General features: G+C 44.3%; 2 protein-coding genes across 38 annotated transcripts in view; both read right to left on the reverse strand.

Annotated features, from left to right (window-relative positions):
- Positions 1-19,565, reverse strand: part of LOC109864681 (protocadherin gamma-C5) — a 186,029-nt gene that overhangs the window by 51,540 nt on the left and 114,924 nt on the right. Inside the window, exon 1 of one of the 37 annotated variants that reach the window (XM_031798548.1) lies at positions 16,857-19,417. The exons of 34 other annotated variants lie outside the window; for them this stretch is intronic. In XM_031798548.1, coding sequence (XP_031654408.1) covers positions 16,857-19,247 — 2,391 coding nt within the window. In that variant the 5' untranslated portion in view covers positions 19,248-19,417. Of the gene's footprint in view, positions 1-13,895; positions 16,449-16,856; positions 19,418-19,565 lie in introns of those variants that run through there. 2 more of the 37 variants (XM_031798547.1, XM_020452553.2) reach the window with 2 other exon arrangements.
- LOC116355093 (protocadherin gamma-C5-like) lies at positions 2,283-6,494 on the reverse strand. Its single transcript, XM_031798562.1, has one exon. The coding sequence runs from the start codon at positions 4,782-4,784 to the stop codon at positions 2,310-2,312; it is 2,475 nt and encodes an 824-aa protein (XP_031654422.1). The 5' UTR covers positions 4,785-6,494; the 3' UTR covers positions 2,283-2,309.

Raw genomic sequence — 19,565 nt, forward strand, 5'->3', positions numbered from 1 at the left:
TCGCATAAAATATTGAATTAGCTTCAATTAGTCTGATATATATATATATATATATACACAGTCCCAGCCAAAAGTTGACACACCTATTCATTAAAGGGTTTTCTTTCATTTGTTTTACTATTTTCTACATTGTATAATAAAAGTGTTAAACAAATCAAAATATATTTGACATTTTAGATTCTTCAAAGTAGCCACCCTTTGCCTTGATGACAGCTTTGCACCCTCTTGCCATTCTCTCAACCAGCTTCATGAGGAATGCTTTTCCAACAGTCTTGAAGGAGTTCCCACATATGCTGAGCACTTGTTGGCTGCTTTTCCTTCACTCTGCAGTCCAACTCATCCCAAACCATCTCAATTGGGTTGAGGTCGGATGATTGTGGAGGCCAGGTCATCTGATGCTGCACTCCATCACTCTCCTTGGTCAAATAGCCCTTACACAGCCTGGAGGTGTGTTTTGGGTCATTGACCTGTTTAAAAACAAATGATAGTCCCACTTGTGCAAAACAGATGGGATGGCTTATCGCTGCAGAATGCTGTGGTAGCCCTGCTGGTTAAGTGTGAATTGAATTCTAAATAAATCACTGACAGTGTCATCAGAAAAACATCCCCAAACCATCACACCTCCTCCTCCATGCTTCACGGTGGGAACCACACATCTGTTCACCTACTCTCCCCCCCAATTTCGTTTGTGGTATCCAATTGATAGTTAGGGACAAGAACATCCCTGCCAGCCAAACCCTCCCTTATCCCGGATGACGCTGGGCCGATTGTGCGCCGCTCCATGGGTCTCCAGGATCTCTAGTGGCACTGCCACTGGCCCCTCGTTCACCTACTCTGGGTCTCACAAAGACACGGTGGTTGGAACCAAAAATAAAACATTTGGACTCATCAGACCAAAGGACAGATTTCCACCGTTCTAATGTCCATTGCTCTTGTTTCTTTGCCCAAGCAAGTCTCTTCTTCTTATCGATGTCCTTTAGTAGTGGTTTCTTTGCAGCAATTAGACTATGAAGGCCTGATTCATGCAGTCTCTTCTGAACAGTTGATGTTGAGATATCTGTTACTCGAACTCTGTGAAGCATTTATTTCAGCTGCAATCTGAGGTGCAGTTAACTCTAATTAATGTATCCTCTGCAGCAGAGGATACCTGCTGCAGAGTGGCGGTCCTCATAAGAGCCAGTTTCATCATAGCGCTTGATGGTTTTTGCTACAGCACTTGAAGAAACTTTCAACATTCTTGACATTTTCCGGATTGACTGACGTTCATGTCTTAATGTAATAATGGACTGTCATTTATCTTTGCGTATTTCAGTGGTTCTTGCCATAATAGGGACTTGGTCTTATTCCAAATAAAGCTATCTTCTGTATACCTCCCCAAAACACAACTGATTGGCTCAAACACATTAAGTGCGAAGAAAGGAAATTCCACAAATTAACTTTTAACAAGATACACCTGTTAATTGAAATGCATTCCAGGTGACTACCTCATGAAGCTGGTTGAGAGAATGCCAAGCGTGTGCAAAGTTGTCATCAAGGCAAAGGGTGGCTACTTTGAATAAATCTAAAATCTAAAACACATTTTGACTTGTTTAACACTTTTCTGGTTACTACATGATTCCATATGTGTTTTTTCATAGTTTTGATGTCTTTGCTATTATTCTACAATATAGAGAATAGTAAAAATAAAGAAAAAGCCTTGAGTAGATATGTCCAAACCTTTGACTGGTACTGTGCACATATATTGCAGCAAAGGTTAAATATGCTGTCTGTCATCGCGCACACATAACCAAACAGTTGATTCAGAGTGTTGTTGTCAATGGTGCTAAAACCCTCAGGCGTCCACTAGCCAGTCAGATAGTCACAGAATCACACAAAAAGACCCACTACAGTAACAATAGAGATTACAAGGTCTCTGAGGATTACAACCAACAGGTTAAAATACATCACAGAATATTTTTGAAATCATTCAAACAGCATGAGTATGGGTTTTAGTAATTACCAGTAGCCTATGTTGAATGATACATTACATTATTATATAATATGATTTGTACTGATTTGTACATTGCACCATTTTGATGAATACTGACAATTCATTATTTTAAATTGAATAAATAACCTATTGCTTAAATGATAACAACTGAACACAAACGTCAGTGGTACATTTATTCACAGATTGGAGTCTGTTAAATACCGAGTCATGAAAATAGTGCCAAAACATCTAGCTTTGATTTGTGTAATGTTACAACACAAAACTGTATGTTGACGTCATAAAACAGCCTACATTCGATAATCTTTATCATCACAATAAATCATACGTCACTTCTCACCTGCTGGCTCTCAAAGGTCCAGGCGCTGTCGGGTAAAGACGCGTCTAGGACGTTGATCATCTCCTTAAAGTCGGTGGTGCTGCTGGGCTTAATGAAGGTGAAATCACTGAACTCTGACATGGGAGAGAGACATGACCTGAAGGACTGACTCTGAGACAACATGTCCCCTCCTAGGACCTCCACGTACTTAATCGGCCCGTCAGTGTTGAGCTGAATCTGCAGGTTTCTGTTGGGGTTCTTGTAGCCGTCCAAGTCGTCCCGTCTCATGCAGCAACTACCGCTGCTCCTGCTGTTTCTAACGCACTTGACTGCTAAGATGACAAAAGTCACCAGCGACAGCACGGACACCGAGGCCAGAGAGAGAATCAAATACAGGGTGATTCTCCCGCTTTTCTTACTGGGTTCTGGAGTTTTCTGCCGGAGATCCAAGATCGGTTCGTGGAGCCCGTCCTCTACCAGTATGGTCAGTGTGACCGTGGCGGACTGGACCGGCACCCCGTCATCCTGTATCTCTATAAGCAGCCTCTGAGAGGAGTCGTCCTGCTCGGACACAGCGCGTTTAGTCCTTACCTCCCCCGTGTAAAGATTGACACTGAACAGAGACGCGTCTGTGGCCTCCACCAGTTTATATGAGATCCAGGCGTTATGGCCCGAGTCTGCGTCCACAGCCGTTACCTTAGTAACCAGGTGGCCTGCTTTAGCGGAACGCGGCATCTTCTGGTGAGAGAGCGAGCCCAGGGCAGCGGAGGGGTAAATAACAGCGGGGGCATTGTCGTTCTGGTCCAGGATAAAAACGTGGACAGTGACGTTGCTGCTCAGAGAGGGAGACCCGTGGTCCTTGGCCTGCACCAGAATCTGAAACACCTTTAGTTTCTCATAGTCGTATGAGTGCATGCTGTAGATGCTGCCGTTGTCAGAGTTCATGTACACATAGGAGGATACAGAGACGTCCTGCACTTTGGAGTCTAAGATGGAGAAGGAGGTTTTTGCGTTGTCCCCCAGGTCGGAATCCGTGGCGGAGACTGAACACAGTAGTTTCCCTGGTGCGTAATTCTCATTGACGTACACCGTGTACGAGGGCTGAGAGAATAGCGGTGGATTGTCATTCACATCCAACACATCAACAATGATAGTTTTCTTGCTGGATAAAGGGGGTTTCCCTGAATCACTGGCACTGATATCTATACTATACTGAGAGTAACGCTCGCGGTCAAGAGGAGCATTAGTTACCAGGGTGTAATGCTTGGATACCGACGGGTTCAACTTGAACGGAGACTTTGGTGACACGCTTAACCGCACCTTCCCATTGTCCCCGGAGTCGGAGTCTTTGGCGCCTATCAAAGCTATCACGGTTCCGATAGGTGAATCTTCTGGAACAGGTGTCGTTAGAGACGTCACAATTATCTCTGGGATGTTGTCATTGACGTCAATCATTTTAAATTCAACATCACAATGTCCGTCCATCTCTGGGTTGCCTTTATCTTTAGCGACTATGTCAAATTTATATAAGCTCGTCTGCTCATAGTTGAGTTGTCTTTTTATTACAATCACTCCTGTCGAAGAATCTATATCAAACAATGCAGTCACTGAGTCTGGCGTCTGTTCTCCAAATACATACTCTATCTCCCCATTTAATCCCTCGTCCGGGTCTGTCGCTTTTACTCGTAAAATCTGAGTGCCAGGTGCAGCATTTTCGTTAACATTAGCCTCATAAAGTTGTCTCTCAAACTGCGGTGCGTTATCATTAATATCAAGTACCATGATACTAATCTCAGAGGTTCCTGAACGCACTGGATCACCCCCATCTACAGCGGTGAGAATAAGCTTATGAACGGGTTGCTTCTCCCGATCGAGAGACCTTTCAAGGACCAGTTCTGGAGTTTTGCTACCATCCTTGTGATTTTTGACATTCAATTTGAAATGGTCGTTTTTGTTAATGCTGTATGAGCGTATAGTGTTCGCAGCGACATCGGGATCCAGTGCGCATTCGAGTGGAAATCTTGCGCCTGGGTTTATTGACTCTGCAATCTTTAATACTTTTTCTTTGGTGAGAAAGCTGGGAGAATTATCATTGATATCCTGTATTTCAATATCAACTCGGTGAAGCTGCAAGGGCTTTTCAATCACTACCTCCAAAGGCAAAATACACGGAACTCTTTGTCCACACAGTTCCTCCCTGTCTATCCTTTCACTGACGACCAGCTCTCCTTTCCCCAGATCCACACTGAAATACTGCTTACCAGCTTCCGAGGTTATTCGTAATTTACGACGATAAATATCAGATAGTCCCAAAACCAGATCTTTGGCTAGATTTCCTACCACAGAGCCCTGTTTCAGTTCCTCCGGGATGGTGTATCGAGTCTGTCCGTCTATTGTAGTCCACAAGAGAAAGAAATGATGCCACCATAGCAGAACCTGCCACACGGGCAGTCTATTCCACATTGTTCCACGACACATCAAAACGAATATATTATTTCACCCAAAATTCGCCCTTTCGCAGGAGTGGTGATACTCAATCTGTAATCGAATGTCAACGTCGCTCATATTTTACAGTGATGGAGACGCTTTGTGTCTCGGCACATCCCTCTTTCTCCTCCAGCTCGGAGCATTGTAAGGGTTACGGTGCTGAGGCTGGGGGGAGGGAGTAGATCTCTTTGTACAGTTCTGCATGCTATTGGTGCACAGCGCCTAACACAAGCTACCAATCAGGATTTACCAGTCATTTAAAGCTATACAGTGAAAATACGAGCTCTTGGGAAACATATGAAGCACCATAACAATTCAACATGAGAGAAAAACAGTACTCCATTTAATGTGTAATACTATGAGTACTGCTACTATACTATTCATATCACTTAGTAGCCTTTCAGACACCCGTCTATACCCCACAATACATGCCACCAGGGTTCTCGTCAGATTTATACAGAGCCATGATCACATGGAACTCCCTTCCATCTCCGATTCCTCTAGCAAACAGCAGAATTACCTTTTAAAAACGGATTAAGCAACAACTCATGGAACCGCGGGGACTGTAAGGACAAACACACAACAGACACACAACACAACATTCTTCTCGAAGTATTCTATATCCATTCCCACCGTTTCAATTCTTCCTGATATATGTGTGGGTGACAAAGGCTCTCCGTTGCCGTCCTGTGGTAAAAGAAAGCAAGCGCAGCAGGAGTATGTCGTCAAAGCAACCCACGTGGCTCAGAATAATAATACATCGCAGAGGCAGCTTAAAAAATACCCGTATGGAGGTCTGGAGAGCAAAGGAAAAGGGTTGCTCTGATGACATGTTCCTCTCTCTCTCTCTCTCTCTCTCTCTCTCACTATCTATCGCTCTCTCACACAGACCCTGGGACCCAGGAACTGGTAAATCATATCTGATATGTTAGTTGTGTTAGACCCTGGGACCCTGGAACTCACTCACTCCACTGTAATATGTCCATGACATGAACTAATTACCTGAGAGCTGAATCCAGATTACACATATAAATACACTCGATACCATTTTCCATTATACACAATCACAAGCTGTAACCCACAACATATCCCAATACTACAACGAATATGAGAACAATAATAACAATAATGAGAACAATAATAACAATAATGAGAACAATAATGCATCAGCTTTGATATTGGTTAATAAAGGTGAAAGAATAAATCAAATCCGTGCTCGTCAAGGCTACGGATGTAGATGGGGAGAGGGTGGGTGGGCACGCTGCCACTGAGCTCTAGAGCGTGTTTCAGAACCACGCGGGTGGACAGCGCCACACAGGCGGCCAGCTCGTGCTGCTGCATACTGGTGGAATGAGCGGCGACCGCGTGGTGGCTGCTAAACAATAACTCCGCTCTCTCGCTCTCGCTCTCTCTCGTTTTATTTATTACAGTCAACTCTACCAGATGCATCAGCCCACATATCAAACCTCATCCACAAACAAAATGTTACCCAGATTCATTAAGAGCTCCAGCCTTATATTCTGTTTCTTGACTGTGTGTGACGTCAAATACATAGTTTATTATGTCCATATGCATATTATGTTAACCGTCCTGCTGTGTTCTGGTCGAATTGAACCGATTTACAAGTTCATGTAATCTGATTGTCATAAGGTTCCATGACTTTGTCCACACAGGGCATCTGAACACACAACATACATTTGATGATTTTCATAACATTTTGGGTGTTTTATTTAACTTTGGTACACCTGTGGTGTTCCCGGTCATGACCGGTCATTAGAAATTAATGGGTGAGACTACAGCTAGTGTATAAAATTGAGTTCAGGCACATGCACATTCATCAGATGGACACACTTCTTCTCCCAGACCCCCACATGCATGTGTGTTTGAGCGCGCACACACACACACACACACACACACACACACACACACACACACACACACACACACACACACACACACACACACACACACACACACACACACACACACACACACACACACACACACACACACACACACACACACACACACACACACACACACACACACACACACACACACACACACCTCACTCCCCTTCTTGGCTTCCATGGCAACCCCCACGGGAACCTTTCCCCAATAGAATCTTTTCCCCACGGGAATCACACTTCTTGGCAGTCTCACAAACAATTGCAACATTGTTTCAACTTTTCTCCTATTCTGGTATATAAAGTTTTTTTGAGGCCTTGCTCACAATTCCTTCTGTGGCAGCGCAATGACCAAACGATATACTGTATGTGAGGCTCTTGATCATACCTTTGATCGTGACTGGAGAGGAGGAGAGAGTCCTTTTAAACTGTGACACAAAGTAGTCTGTGATAAATAGCACAATATGCTTCATCTGAGTATTTGTTACAGTCTAATTAATCCATACATTATGCTTTTTTTTAAACTAAAAAATGAGTTGTATGAGCTCAGGTCAATGAGACCTACAGGCCATAAATAGCAAATAGAAGTTCAAAACTTGTAGTGTTGACAAGAACTTAAGTTGATAAAAAGATCGAACACAACATTAGGTGATAATATATGTATTATGGATTCATAATCAGCTATAATGGGGCGATCATTTTGGACCGGGAACACAGAATGAATTAACATGAAACAAACACAACAGGAGGGTTAAGTCAGATGCATCCCCCAAATGTGAGTGGAATAACACTCAGTCACTCAGTGCTGAGAGCTTGTGTCTACGGATCACAGCAGTGGCCTTTTTTTTTTGGTCTTACTTCCAGTCAGAATCAGTAAGGTCATGGATGTGTTTACAGTCTATTGTCTTGTGATGGTGGAGTCATTATTACGGAAAGTATTTCTTACCTTATTTGGAGAGACGGAGGATGACAGGAGACACATCAGCAATAGCAGCAAAGGGAAGACATGGAAGAGAAGAACAGAGAGACAAACGAGACACGGGTTTAGAGGGATGATCAGCAGACAAAAGAGAGTCTTGGGACAGAGACATCCCCGATACTCACCGTTCACCTTGCATTAATAATGTAGCCTTGATTGGTTCCGGAGGTGGGGACTGTGTTGATTTGCGTTGGGATACCTGTGATATGTGCTCTAATGATGACGTCAACAGAATGCTGTCGCCGGAGCTCGTTATGTGTCATAGGTGTGTCTGGTTAGGTGTCTGTTTGCGTGTGTGGCACAGAAAGGTGGGTCGAATGTAAACGCAATAGCAAACAACAACACAGTTATTCAGGCAAATCCCCGATATCACGGTGTGTCTTCGCTTGTGTCTGCTGTTGCATTGTGTGAGGTGTGCTTGTTTATTTGTGGAGAGAAAGGGAAGTAGAGAGCATAGGGCATGACACATAGGGATAGAGGAGCAGAGAAAGAGAGAGAGGGGAGGGGAGAGAGAGAGAGAGAGAGAGAGTGAGGGAGAAGAATACTTAATAAAAGAGAAATACAACAATTGGCCCAGTTCCTCTGTAACAGGAGCATGAGCAGTATACTATCTCATCTGCATGTCCCAGCCAGGATGATGACAGCACCATTTTGAAGGAGACTAAGGGTGTCCCCCAAATGGTACCCTCTTCCCTACATAGTGCACTACTTTTTTTTTACCAAAGCCCTATGGTTAGCTGGTTGAAAGTAATACGCTATATAGAGAATAAGTTGTCATTTCAGATGCAGTAAGACCATAGGAGAGGTGTGATCGCTCCCAGAACGGCAGGATAGCATCGCTACACTGCAGTACAGCACACTGCCATGCTGCAGAGGAGCAGCTCCTACACAGCAACAGCAGAGGGACTCGAGGCGATGCCCAGGGATGCTGTATGCTTAATTAAGGAGATGCTTTCACACTGTGTGTGTGTGTGTGTGTGTGTGTGTGTGTGTGTGTGTGTGTGTGTGTGTGTGTGTGTGTGTGTGTGTGTGTGTGTGTGTGTGTGTGTGTGTGTGTGTGTGTGTGTGTGCGTGCGTGCGCGCGTGCGGTCAACACACCCTATAGCTGGAATGTCACAGTGAATATGAAAGTATGAATAGGAGTTATATGAATGTGATCATTATAATAACACAGATAACCACTATGTTAGATACACAATGTGTACATGTGAGTTCTTGTGCACAGCCACACACACACACACACACAAGAATACACATGTATCAGTCAATAAGAAATAACTGTACACCCTACAATAAAACAGCACAACCTCCACAGAGTCTTGTGGGCTTATTTTAGACAGTGTTTTCACAGTCCCAGTCAGAGCAAAGGGGAGGTGAAACAGTGAGAGGCAATCAGGCCAGGGCAGCATCCATTTTACGGAAACAGAGAGGTAGACCCACCCCGTCATACACCCTCTCTCTCCCCCCTCCCCTACCAATCCAGGCCAGAGCCCGAGGACACTGCACCTCTGTGTCCTAAACAGGGGTGTGTCTGCCCCCTTTAAACCAACAGCTGCCTGTATCCTATCAGACACCAGACCCTGCATCTGCTGCTGCCCCCCTGTGGACCAAACCACAATGGTACGGTCCTGACAGTGAGTCAGCTGGTTGCTACGGCAACGCATCCCACCTCTCTTCCAGAGAGCCATGAAAAAAAGGAGCTCTAAGAAAAACAGCATGGAGGGAGGAAGAGAAAATGAACAGATCACTCATGAACCTTCCTGCCCTTTCTTATAATAATGTATCACTCACAAAGATACCAAGAAAGTTAGTGGAATGTCTAACAGAATAATGTACAGGCTTGTGGAAAGCGGTGTTACCATATTGACGAGTTACATAAAGAGTCCTGTTCATAAGAAGAAAGAGCATCTTCTTCTGATTAAAACAACGCAGTGAAACACAGATGCGACTTTGGATGCCTGAACGCATCATGGGTTTATACACAGAACAGAGGAGAGCTCTTTCGCTCTCTCCTCCATCGCTCTCTCACTCACTGCAGCAGAATGGTGCAGCTGGAGAGGGGGAGGGGAGGGAAGCAGAGAAAAAACGAGAACAGAGAGAAAGGGAGGGAAGAAGACACACAAATCCACAATGCCTTATAAAGGATACAGTTCGCCAACAAAAATTCCTTGCTACAAACATACACTGAGTACATTAAACCCCCTCTTTCCATGACATAGACTGACCAGGTGAATCCAGGTGAAAGCTATGATCCCTTATTGATGTCACTTGTTACATCCACTTCAATCAGTGTAGATGAAGGGGAGGAGACAGGTTAAATAATGATTTTTAAGCCTTGAGACAACTGAGACATGGATTGTGTATGTGTGCAAGTCAGAAGGTGAATGGGCAAGCCAAAATATTGAAGTGCCTTTGAACGGGGTATGATAGTAGGTGCCAGGCACACGGGTTTGTGTCAAGAACTGCAACACTGCTGGGTTTTTCCAAACTCAGCAGTTTCCTGTGTGTATCAAGAATGGTCCACCACACAAAGGACATCCAGCCAACTTGACACAACTATAGGAAGCATTGGAGTCAACATGGGCCAGCATCCCTGTGGCACGCTTTCAACACTTTGTAGAGTCCACGCCCCGAAGAATTGAGGCCGTTCTGAGGGCCAACTCATTAGGAAGGTGTTCCTAATGTTTGTATATTCAGTGTACATGTTGAATCAAAATCATCACTATTGTTATGACCTTTCTCCATAGACATCATCACTGATGATCATGACAATACTGGCATCATTGACACGGCCACTGTTAATACTGGCATCATTGACACGGCCACTGTTAATACTGGCATCAATGACCATCTTGTAACCACCATAATAGTCATTTTGATTACATACGCAATAAGCATATAGTTCATGACCCCACAGTAACTCCTTTTTCCTGCTGGTGGTTGTTAGGGCTCAGCCTCAGGGACTGACTGAATGAATCACTCGACCTGGTTTTCAGACCACAGAAAAATGGCAGTGGTGAGTCTATCCAGCCTGACAGATCAGACCAGATCAGACCAGCGTCATACACATACTCATGCTCACAGCGTCATACACAGCTACGCACATACACACAGTGTGTTTTTGCGTGTGTGTGCTGTGCGCGTGCCGCTACTGCGCAAAGGCGTGCGTTGCGTCGCAGTGTGTATTGGCGTGTATGAGTGTGTGTGTGTGTGTGTGTGTGTGTGTGTGACGTATAAGACAAGTCTGACTGTGCCCCACTGTTCCACTGCCCTGTATAATCCCCGGTGTAATCCTTTCCAGAGGATCAGCCTGTACAAACTCACTAGGCTTCATGCACTACTGGAAAAGCAACAACCATATACCCACACACAAACAATCAGTGTGTAGGTATCAATAGGAGGGAGGGGTGTGTAGTTCCCCCCCCCCCCCCCCACACTTTTTTTTTTAAAGGAACTCATTTGGGCAGTCAATCATAAACACTGCTCAAAAATCCAACATCCAACGTTAATCATCAGACACAGCAACGCACTGCTGCAGAAACAGCTGCACACCAGACGGCTGGGCCGGTGAGAAGGAAGTACAGTATGAGCAACAGCTTGGGGCTGTGGGGAAGCAGCTTCTTCCCATAGCAGTGTGGATGATCACAAGGTCAGGAAACTACAGGCCCTTGGCTCTGGGTGGGATCCAAAATGGTTGTCAAGGTAGCGGTTTGCTAAATCCTTCATCAGAGGGAAAACCACTCTTCTACATTTCAGAGTTCATCCAAGTGGGGATCAGAACCAGAAGCAAGAAATCATACCCTAAGGTCTCCCACATGTATACACTGGACTGAACTGAACCAGACTGGACGTAGGGGTGTATGGGTCGGTGGGGTCTGACCCACACAGAGACACAGTGAGTTCCCGGATTTACGGTCCATAGTAAAGCCTTCCTCGCTAATGAGCCTGAGAACCAGGGTTTAGCGGTAAAATGTGGTTAAAATGGATAAAGTGGACACAGATGTGGGGTGATAATGATGATAGACTGTTTCCAGAGGGACAGAGGTTTCCTCAATAAAACCTCAGGCATTTCTGTGTCGTGCCAGATGTTTATGAGAGCCATGTGCTACTCTTCTACACATAAACAGTGAACACACACACTTGCTGAGCCTATACCGTATAAACTGGGTGGCTCAAGCCCTGAATGCTGATTGGCTGACAGTTGTGGAAATCAGACCGTATACCACTGGTATGACAAAACATGTATTTTTACTGCTCTCATTACGTTGGTAACCAGTTTATAACAGCAATAAGGCACGGGGCTATTATAAGCCCTTTATGATGCTGTCTGCAGTGAGAAGGGGGAAGGAGGGGTAGAAGAAAATGAATAAAAAGCTCTCCTCAGTGATGCAAACATGTGACCTGCACCATATTCAGGAATAGAGCAATGTCTTCTTATCATCCTGTCTCTCCATCTCCCTCCTCCTCTCTTCTTCACTCTTTCCTTTCAGCGCCTCACCTCATTCTTTCTCATCCTCTTGCCTTTGCTGAGCTCTCATATAGCTTTCTTTCCCTCACGTCTTCCATCTTTCCCCCATATATCATTTTCTATCTGCCTCATTATGTATAAGCTCAACCCTTTCAATTATGTATAGTCATTTAGCCAACTCCTTCCCACCTTATGCTCTCATAACCTCTTCCTCTGCAAACACTGCAGCTTGTGGTGCAAAATGGCTGCCGTGCATCACTAACGCGGGTGCTGCTGCGCATGAACGGCGGATGAGGTAAACTACAACACGTCTCCTCCTCCCCTCCCCCGCATTCTCCCTCTCTCTGGCTCCCTGCTACTGCCTCTCTCCATCATAAATCCTTCTATCATCACGTTTTCCACCTCTAAATCCCTTTCCTCTCTCCCTCCCTTACCGCTCCTCAATATGTTCTCCTCTCCCGCCCTTCATCCCTCTCTCGTCCTCTGCACAGTTCAAAGACAGGAATATAACAGCAGCGTGTGAGAGAGAGGAAACTAGGTCGGTGAAAAATAGTGCAATGTGTGTGAGAGAGCAAAAAAAAAAACTCTGCAGTGATGCTTCTCCACAGCCCCAACCCAGTCCTGCCACAGTCCAGTATAGTTCTTTATGGGTCTACTGTGTGTGGCCCCTTCACCAGCACTGCCCTCTATGTCCCTCTATGTCTTTATTTAACCTTTATTTAACTTGGCAAGTCAGTTAAGAACAAATTCTTATTTTCAATGATGACCTAGGAACAGTAGTTTAACTGGGGCAGAATGACACATTTTTACCATGTCAGCTCAGGGATTAGATCTTGCAACCTTCCGGTTACTAGTCCAACTCTCTAAACACTAGGCTACCTGCCGTATTCCATAAGATTATGTCTCTATACCGGTAAAAATAGGTTTGCTGCTTTGGTTCACAAGACAGTCTTTGGCAACACTACGGTAGCCTATATTCAGTGGTGTAAAGTACTTAAGTAAAAATACTTTAAAGTATTACTTAAGTAGCTTTTGGGGATATTTGTACTTTACTTTACTATTGATATTTGTGACAACTTTTACTTTTACTTCACTATATTCCTGAAGAAAATTATGTAAGTTTTACTCCACACATTTTCCCTGACACCCAAAATAACTCGTTACCTTTTGAATGCTTAGCAGGACAGACAAATTGTAAAAATCCACACACTTATCAAAAGAACATCCCTGGTCATTCTTACTGCCTTTGATCTGGTCGGACTCCCTAAACATACATGCTTGATTTGTCAATTATGTCTGAGTGTCGGAGTGTGCCCCTGGCTATCCGTAAATAAATCAAAAACAAGAAAATGGCGCTGTCTGGTTTGCTTAATATAAGGAATTTAAATGATCTATACTTTTACTTTTGATACTTATGTATAAAACCAGACTTTTACTCAAGTAGTATTTTACTGGGTGACTTTCACTTTTACTTGAGTCATTTTCTATTTAGGTATCTTTACTTTTACTTAAGTATGACAATTGACATTTTTTTCCACCACTACATTACATGAGGTATTATTCCAGGGTGAGTTTAGAGGAATGTGATGACCTAATACCTGGTACAGGCACCATTCTGTTATCAAAGTTGACACACAAAAATCTGTGTAAAATTAGTAGGTACATGTACAGCCTAGCTAAACACTTGTTCTTGTAAGCATGTTACAAGGATATTCGTTTTTTTTCCACTGGTAAGTAACAATGCTCACCTGACTTTCTGAAATGTCACTGATCAGTTTGTCCCTCTGCGCGTGGGGGAGAGTCTGTGTTCCGTCCAGACTAATGATGCTCTGACTGTAAGGTCTGACATATTTCATATCACTCTTTCTGGGGTCGGTGGTTCCACACACCTCGTAATTGAACACGTGCTTCAAAGTACCTGTGCCTCCAACGTCTGCGTAAAGGGGCGGGTAATACGGAATAACTGGGAGATTCCCGTTGGATTTGTAAAACATGCGCTCTCGTCTCCATCTGCAGCATTTCACCGACAGGATAGCTATGATGGACACAATAAAGAAAAATGAAACTACAGCCAGAGCCAAGACTAAGTAAAAAGTCAGGTTGTCATTGTACTCCTTGTCGTGCGTAAAGTCAGTGAACTCCGAGAGCACTTCGGGGAAGCTGTCCGCCACCGCCACGTTAACATTGACTGTAGCTGAACGAGAGGGCTGCCCATTGTCCTCCACAACAACAGTGAGCCTTTGTTTCACGGCATCTTTATCATTGACTTGGCGTATAGTTCTTATTTCTCCATTCTGTAAGCCCACTTCAAACAGCGCCCTGTCTGTCGCTTTCTGTAGTTTATACGAGAGCCAGGCATTCTGTCCAGAGTCCACATCAACAGCCACCACTTTAGTAACAAGATAGCCCACATCTGCTGAACGAGGCACCATTTCAGCCATCAGAGAGCTGCTAGTCTGGACTGGGTACAGAACCTGAGGCGCGTTGTCATTCTGGTCCTGAATCATTATTTTCACAGTCACATTGCTACTGAGAGGAGGGGAGCCTCCATCCTGCGCTTTTACGCGAATTATGAACTCTTTCATTTGCTCATAATCGAAAGAACGCACAGCAAGAATCACCCCACTCTCTGCATTCACTGAAACGCACGCAGACACCGACAATCCATTTACTTGATAATCATCGAGCAGATATGAAATATGCGCGTTGTTGCCAGAGTCTTTGTCGCTGGCCTTGACAGAAAATATTGACATTTCAGGTGAGTTATTCTCAACAACGTAAGCTGTGTACGACTGTCGTGGAAACAGGGGGGCGTTGTCATTCACATCTGATATTTTCAGTGTTACTGTCTTATTAGTGGAAAAAGGTGGAGACCCTTCATCAGCGGCTGTTATTGTTATGTTATATTCGGACACAGTTTCACGGTCCAATGCCTGATCAGAAACTAAACTGTAGAAATTAGTAGAGGATGACTTTATGCCGAACGGTAAACCAGGACTAATAGAACACTTCACCTGACCGTTTTTACCTGAGTCTAAGTCTTTGATATTGAGCATGGCTATGACCGTCTCCGGGACAGAGTCCTCGGGAATAGGGTTGGAGAAGGAAATTATGCTAATCACTGGTGCATTGTCGTTGACGTCAGCCATTTCAATAAGCACTTTACTAGTGTCTGTTAAACCCCATTTGTCTGTAGCCTCCACATCTAGCTCATAATGTTTTACTTTTTCATAGTCAAGCATACCATTAACTGTAATATCGCCTGAAACGGTGTCAATATTAAACAAGCTTGATGCGCTGCTACCAGTACTTCGAGAAAACGAATACGTCACCTCACCATTTGCTCCTTGATCTGCATCAGTTGCACTGACTCTCAAGACAATGGTGCCTTTTGATGCATTCTCTGGTAAGGTTACCCTGTATACAGACTTACTGAATACTGGAGAATTGTCGTTTGCATCTAAGACAATTACGTTGATTTTGACTGAGCCAGATTTCTGGGGGTTCCCGCCATCATAAGCAGTTAAGATTAATTTATGCTCTTCCTGCTTTTCTCTATCAAGTGCGATCTGAAGAACCATTTCGACATATTTTGTTCCATCAGGACGAGATAGGGTATTCAATTTAAAATGATCGGTGGGATTCAGTTGGTATGTTTGGAGAGTATTTATGGCTACATCGGGGTCTTTAGCACTATCTAACGAGAACCGAGCACCGGGAGGAGCAGATTCACTTATCTCGAATCTGATTTCCTTCCTCTCGAAAGCAGGAGCATTGTCGTTGATATCTAATATTTCCACATCAATTCGATGAAGCTCCATCGGATTTTCAACGATGATCTGGAAATGCAGAGAGCAGGGAGACACTTTGGCGCACAGCTGCTCTCTATCTATCCGTTCTTTCACCACCAGCGTCCCTTTATCCGCATTCAGACCGATGTACTCACTGCCGTCCTCAGTGAAGATCCGAGCTCGACCAGATTTCAACCTTTTAACATCCAAACCCAGATCCTGCATGATATTCCCCACGAGCGAGCCCTTCGCCATCTCTTCTGGGATGGAATAACGGACCTGGGCGCGCGCTACCCCTACGCCACAGAGACAGATAAAAAGCACGAGCCATGTCTGCCATTTCCATGTACGCGAGCTGGTTCTCCCTGCGCCATGACAACAAAGAACGTCCATCATCATACCCCTCCGGCTGAAAACAATACGATAAAAAAACACGTTTTCACAATAAAGAATATTGTGTCACCCACACGTCCCCAACGACTGTGTGCGCTCTTTTAAGAAGCTAGTTCTTATAATATAGAAGGGGAGTCCGCTGCAGTGTTTTTGATTGAAATAGGAGAGGGAGGGTCTACCTATGCCTGAGCCTTATATCCTCACATTAACCAACAGCGACCCTTAGAGCGCTGAATATATATTGCATAGATATCTGCACAAATGAATATCAGGATGAAATAAATTGTAAACGATGTTTGAGATTATATATATAAAAGGCAGAAATGAAAATGATCAAATGTGAAATGCCCAAACCCGTGCAAACGTCAAAAACCCTTGCCTTCATCAGAAGATTTGTGTGATATATGTTTGTTGTTGTTGATATCGGCACAGGGAGGCTTAAACCTTTGATTGAAATCAAACGCCATTGATGACTCAAACCGTAGCGCACATGGAAAAGAAAATATATGCTGATGATGTTCTCACCTGGTTATCCCCATTATCATTGATCAGTGTGTCCCTCTGCGCGTGGGGGAGTGTCTGTGTTCCGTCCAGACTAATGATGCTCTGACTGTAAGGTCTGACGTATTTCATATCACTTTTTCTGGAGTCAGCTGTTCCACACACCTCGTAATTATACACGTGTCTCAGGGTGCCTGTTCCTCCAACGTCTGCGTAAAGGGGCGGGTAATACGGAATAACTGGGAGATTCCCGTTGGATTTGTAAAACATGCGCTCACGTCTCCATCTGTAGCATTTCACTGACAGGATAGCTATGATGGACACAATAAAGAAAAATGAGACTACAGCCAGAGCCAAGACTAAGTAAAAAGTCAGGTTGTCATTGTACTCCTTGTCGTGCGTAAAGTCAGTGAACTCCGAGAGCACTTCGGGGAAGCTGTCCGCCACCGCCACGTTAACATTGACTGTAGCTGAACGAGAGGGCTGCCCGTTGTCCTCCACTACAACAGTGAGCCTTTGTTTCACAGCATCTTTATCATTGACTTGGCGTATAGTTCTTATTTCCCCATTCTGTAAGCCCACTTCAAACAGCGCCCTGTCTGTCGATTTCTGCAGTTTATACGAGAGCCAGGCATTCTGTCCAGAGTCCACATCAACAGCCACCACTTTAGTGACAAGATAGCCCACATCTGCTGCGCGAGGCACCATTTCAGCCATAAGAGAGCTGCTAGTCTGGACTGGGTACAGAACCTGAGGCGCGTTGTCATTCTGGTCCTGGATCATTATTTTCACAGTCACATTGCTACTGAGAGGAGGGGAGCCTCCATCCTGCGCTTTTACGCGGAACTGGAAATATTTGATATGCTCATAGTCAAAAGAGCGCACTGCATGGATGACTCCACTATCAGCACTAATGGACACATGTGAGGAGACGGGCACTCCGTTAACCGAGGAGTCCTCCAGTATGTAAGAAACACGGGCGTTCTGGTTCCAGTCAGCGTCTCTTGCGTTCACTGTGAATATAGAGAGGCCCGGTGTGTTGTTTTCTATAATGTAGGCCTCATATGAGCTTCTCTCAAAGACAGGCGCGTTGTCATTCACATCTGATATCTGTAAGGTGAGAGTGACGCTGCTGGACAGCGAGGGCACGCCCTCATCAGAGCACGTCACACTGATGTTATACTCAGAGGCTCTCTCTCGGTCCAATTCACTGTCAGTTACTAGGCTGTAAAAACCATTTGATGTAGATTTAATAGTAAATGGGATATTTTCATTTATACCACAGTGTACCTGACCGTTACTATCAGAGTCAGGATCGTAGACGCTGAACATAGCTACAACCGTATTTTGAATTGAGTCCTCTGGTATTGAACTAGATTTCGAAAGTACACTGGTTACTGGAGCATTGTCATTGATATCGATAACATCAACTATTACCTTACTGGAATCTGATAGACCACCATTGTCTATTGCTTCGATATCTATTTGGTAATGTTTGGCTTTTTCAAAGTCAACCTTGCCGACTAATATCACCTCTCCATTTGCATGTATATGAAACATGTCTGATACACTATCCATATTATTCGATATGGAATAAGACACTTCACCATTTGAGCCTGTGTCTGCATCAGATGCACTAACTTTCGTCAAATAGGTGCCTTTGGGGGAATTCTCTGTTATAGTTGCCTTATAAACCGGCTGCGTAAAAACCGGAGCATTGTCGTTAGCGTCTAACACAATGACGTGTATCTGCACAGTACCAGACAGCCGAGGCTCTCCTCCATCTATAGCAGTTAAGACTAAAGATACCTGCTCCTGTTTCTCTCGATCTAAAGGTTTCTGTAAAACCATTTCTACTTTTTTACTCCCGTCGACCTGATTTTCGAGTTTCAAGGCGAAATTGTCTGTGGGTTTCAGCGAGTAGCTTTGGAGACCATTTAAACCTATGTCTGCATCCCCGGCTTTCTCTAACACAAATTTAGATCCAATCACAGCTGATTCACTGATCTCAAAACGTTTCTCAATCTTTTTAAAGCTCGGAGCATTGTCATTGATGTCGGTGATCTCTATAGTTATTTGAAACAACTCCATGGGGTTCTCCAGAATGATTTGTGAATGCAGTGCGCAAGGCGTAGTCTGTCCACAGAGCGCTTCACGGTCTATTCTCTCTTTGATAAGGAGAACTCCCCTTTCTTTATTCAACTCGATGTATTCTGCGCTGTTACCTGTATAAATACGAGCTTTACCTGATTTCAGTCGTTTTATATCTAAACCCAAATCCTGCGCCATGTTACCGATTAAAGAGCCTTTCGCCATTTCCTCTGGAATGGAGTAACTGACTTGCCCGTGCACTGAACTGAGAGAGAGGATCGAGATAAACAACAGTACTTGCCGTGTCATTGTTTTGTCCGACATTTTCTCAAAGATTGCACACGTTATAATCCGTAAGTAATTCTGTAAAATTCCATTAGCTTTCGTGGTATAAAACAATCCAAGGAAGATGTGCCCCAAGTCCACCACTTTGGAACAAAAGAATCGCAGCTCGGGGTATCCGTGATTAACGTTCTCTGTAACCCGCACTGCGCGCTCTGCGTGCGGCTCTTTCTCGCTCTCAAATATATCGAGATGATGGGGGAAGTACTGCTGCAAATCTGCTCTAAAACTGCAACACACTGACCAACAGCGGCCCTCTGAGTTTAGGAGTGTAAAGAACACACAGAATATGCAAAACAC

The sequence above is a fragment of the Oncorhynchus kisutch genome, linkage group LG19 (genome assembly GCF_002021735.2).
Source record: "Oncorhynchus kisutch isolate 150728-3 linkage group LG19, Okis_V2, whole genome shotgun sequence".
Classification (NCBI taxonomy): Eukaryota; Metazoa; Chordata; class Actinopteri; order Salmoniformes; family Salmonidae; genus Oncorhynchus; species Oncorhynchus kisutch.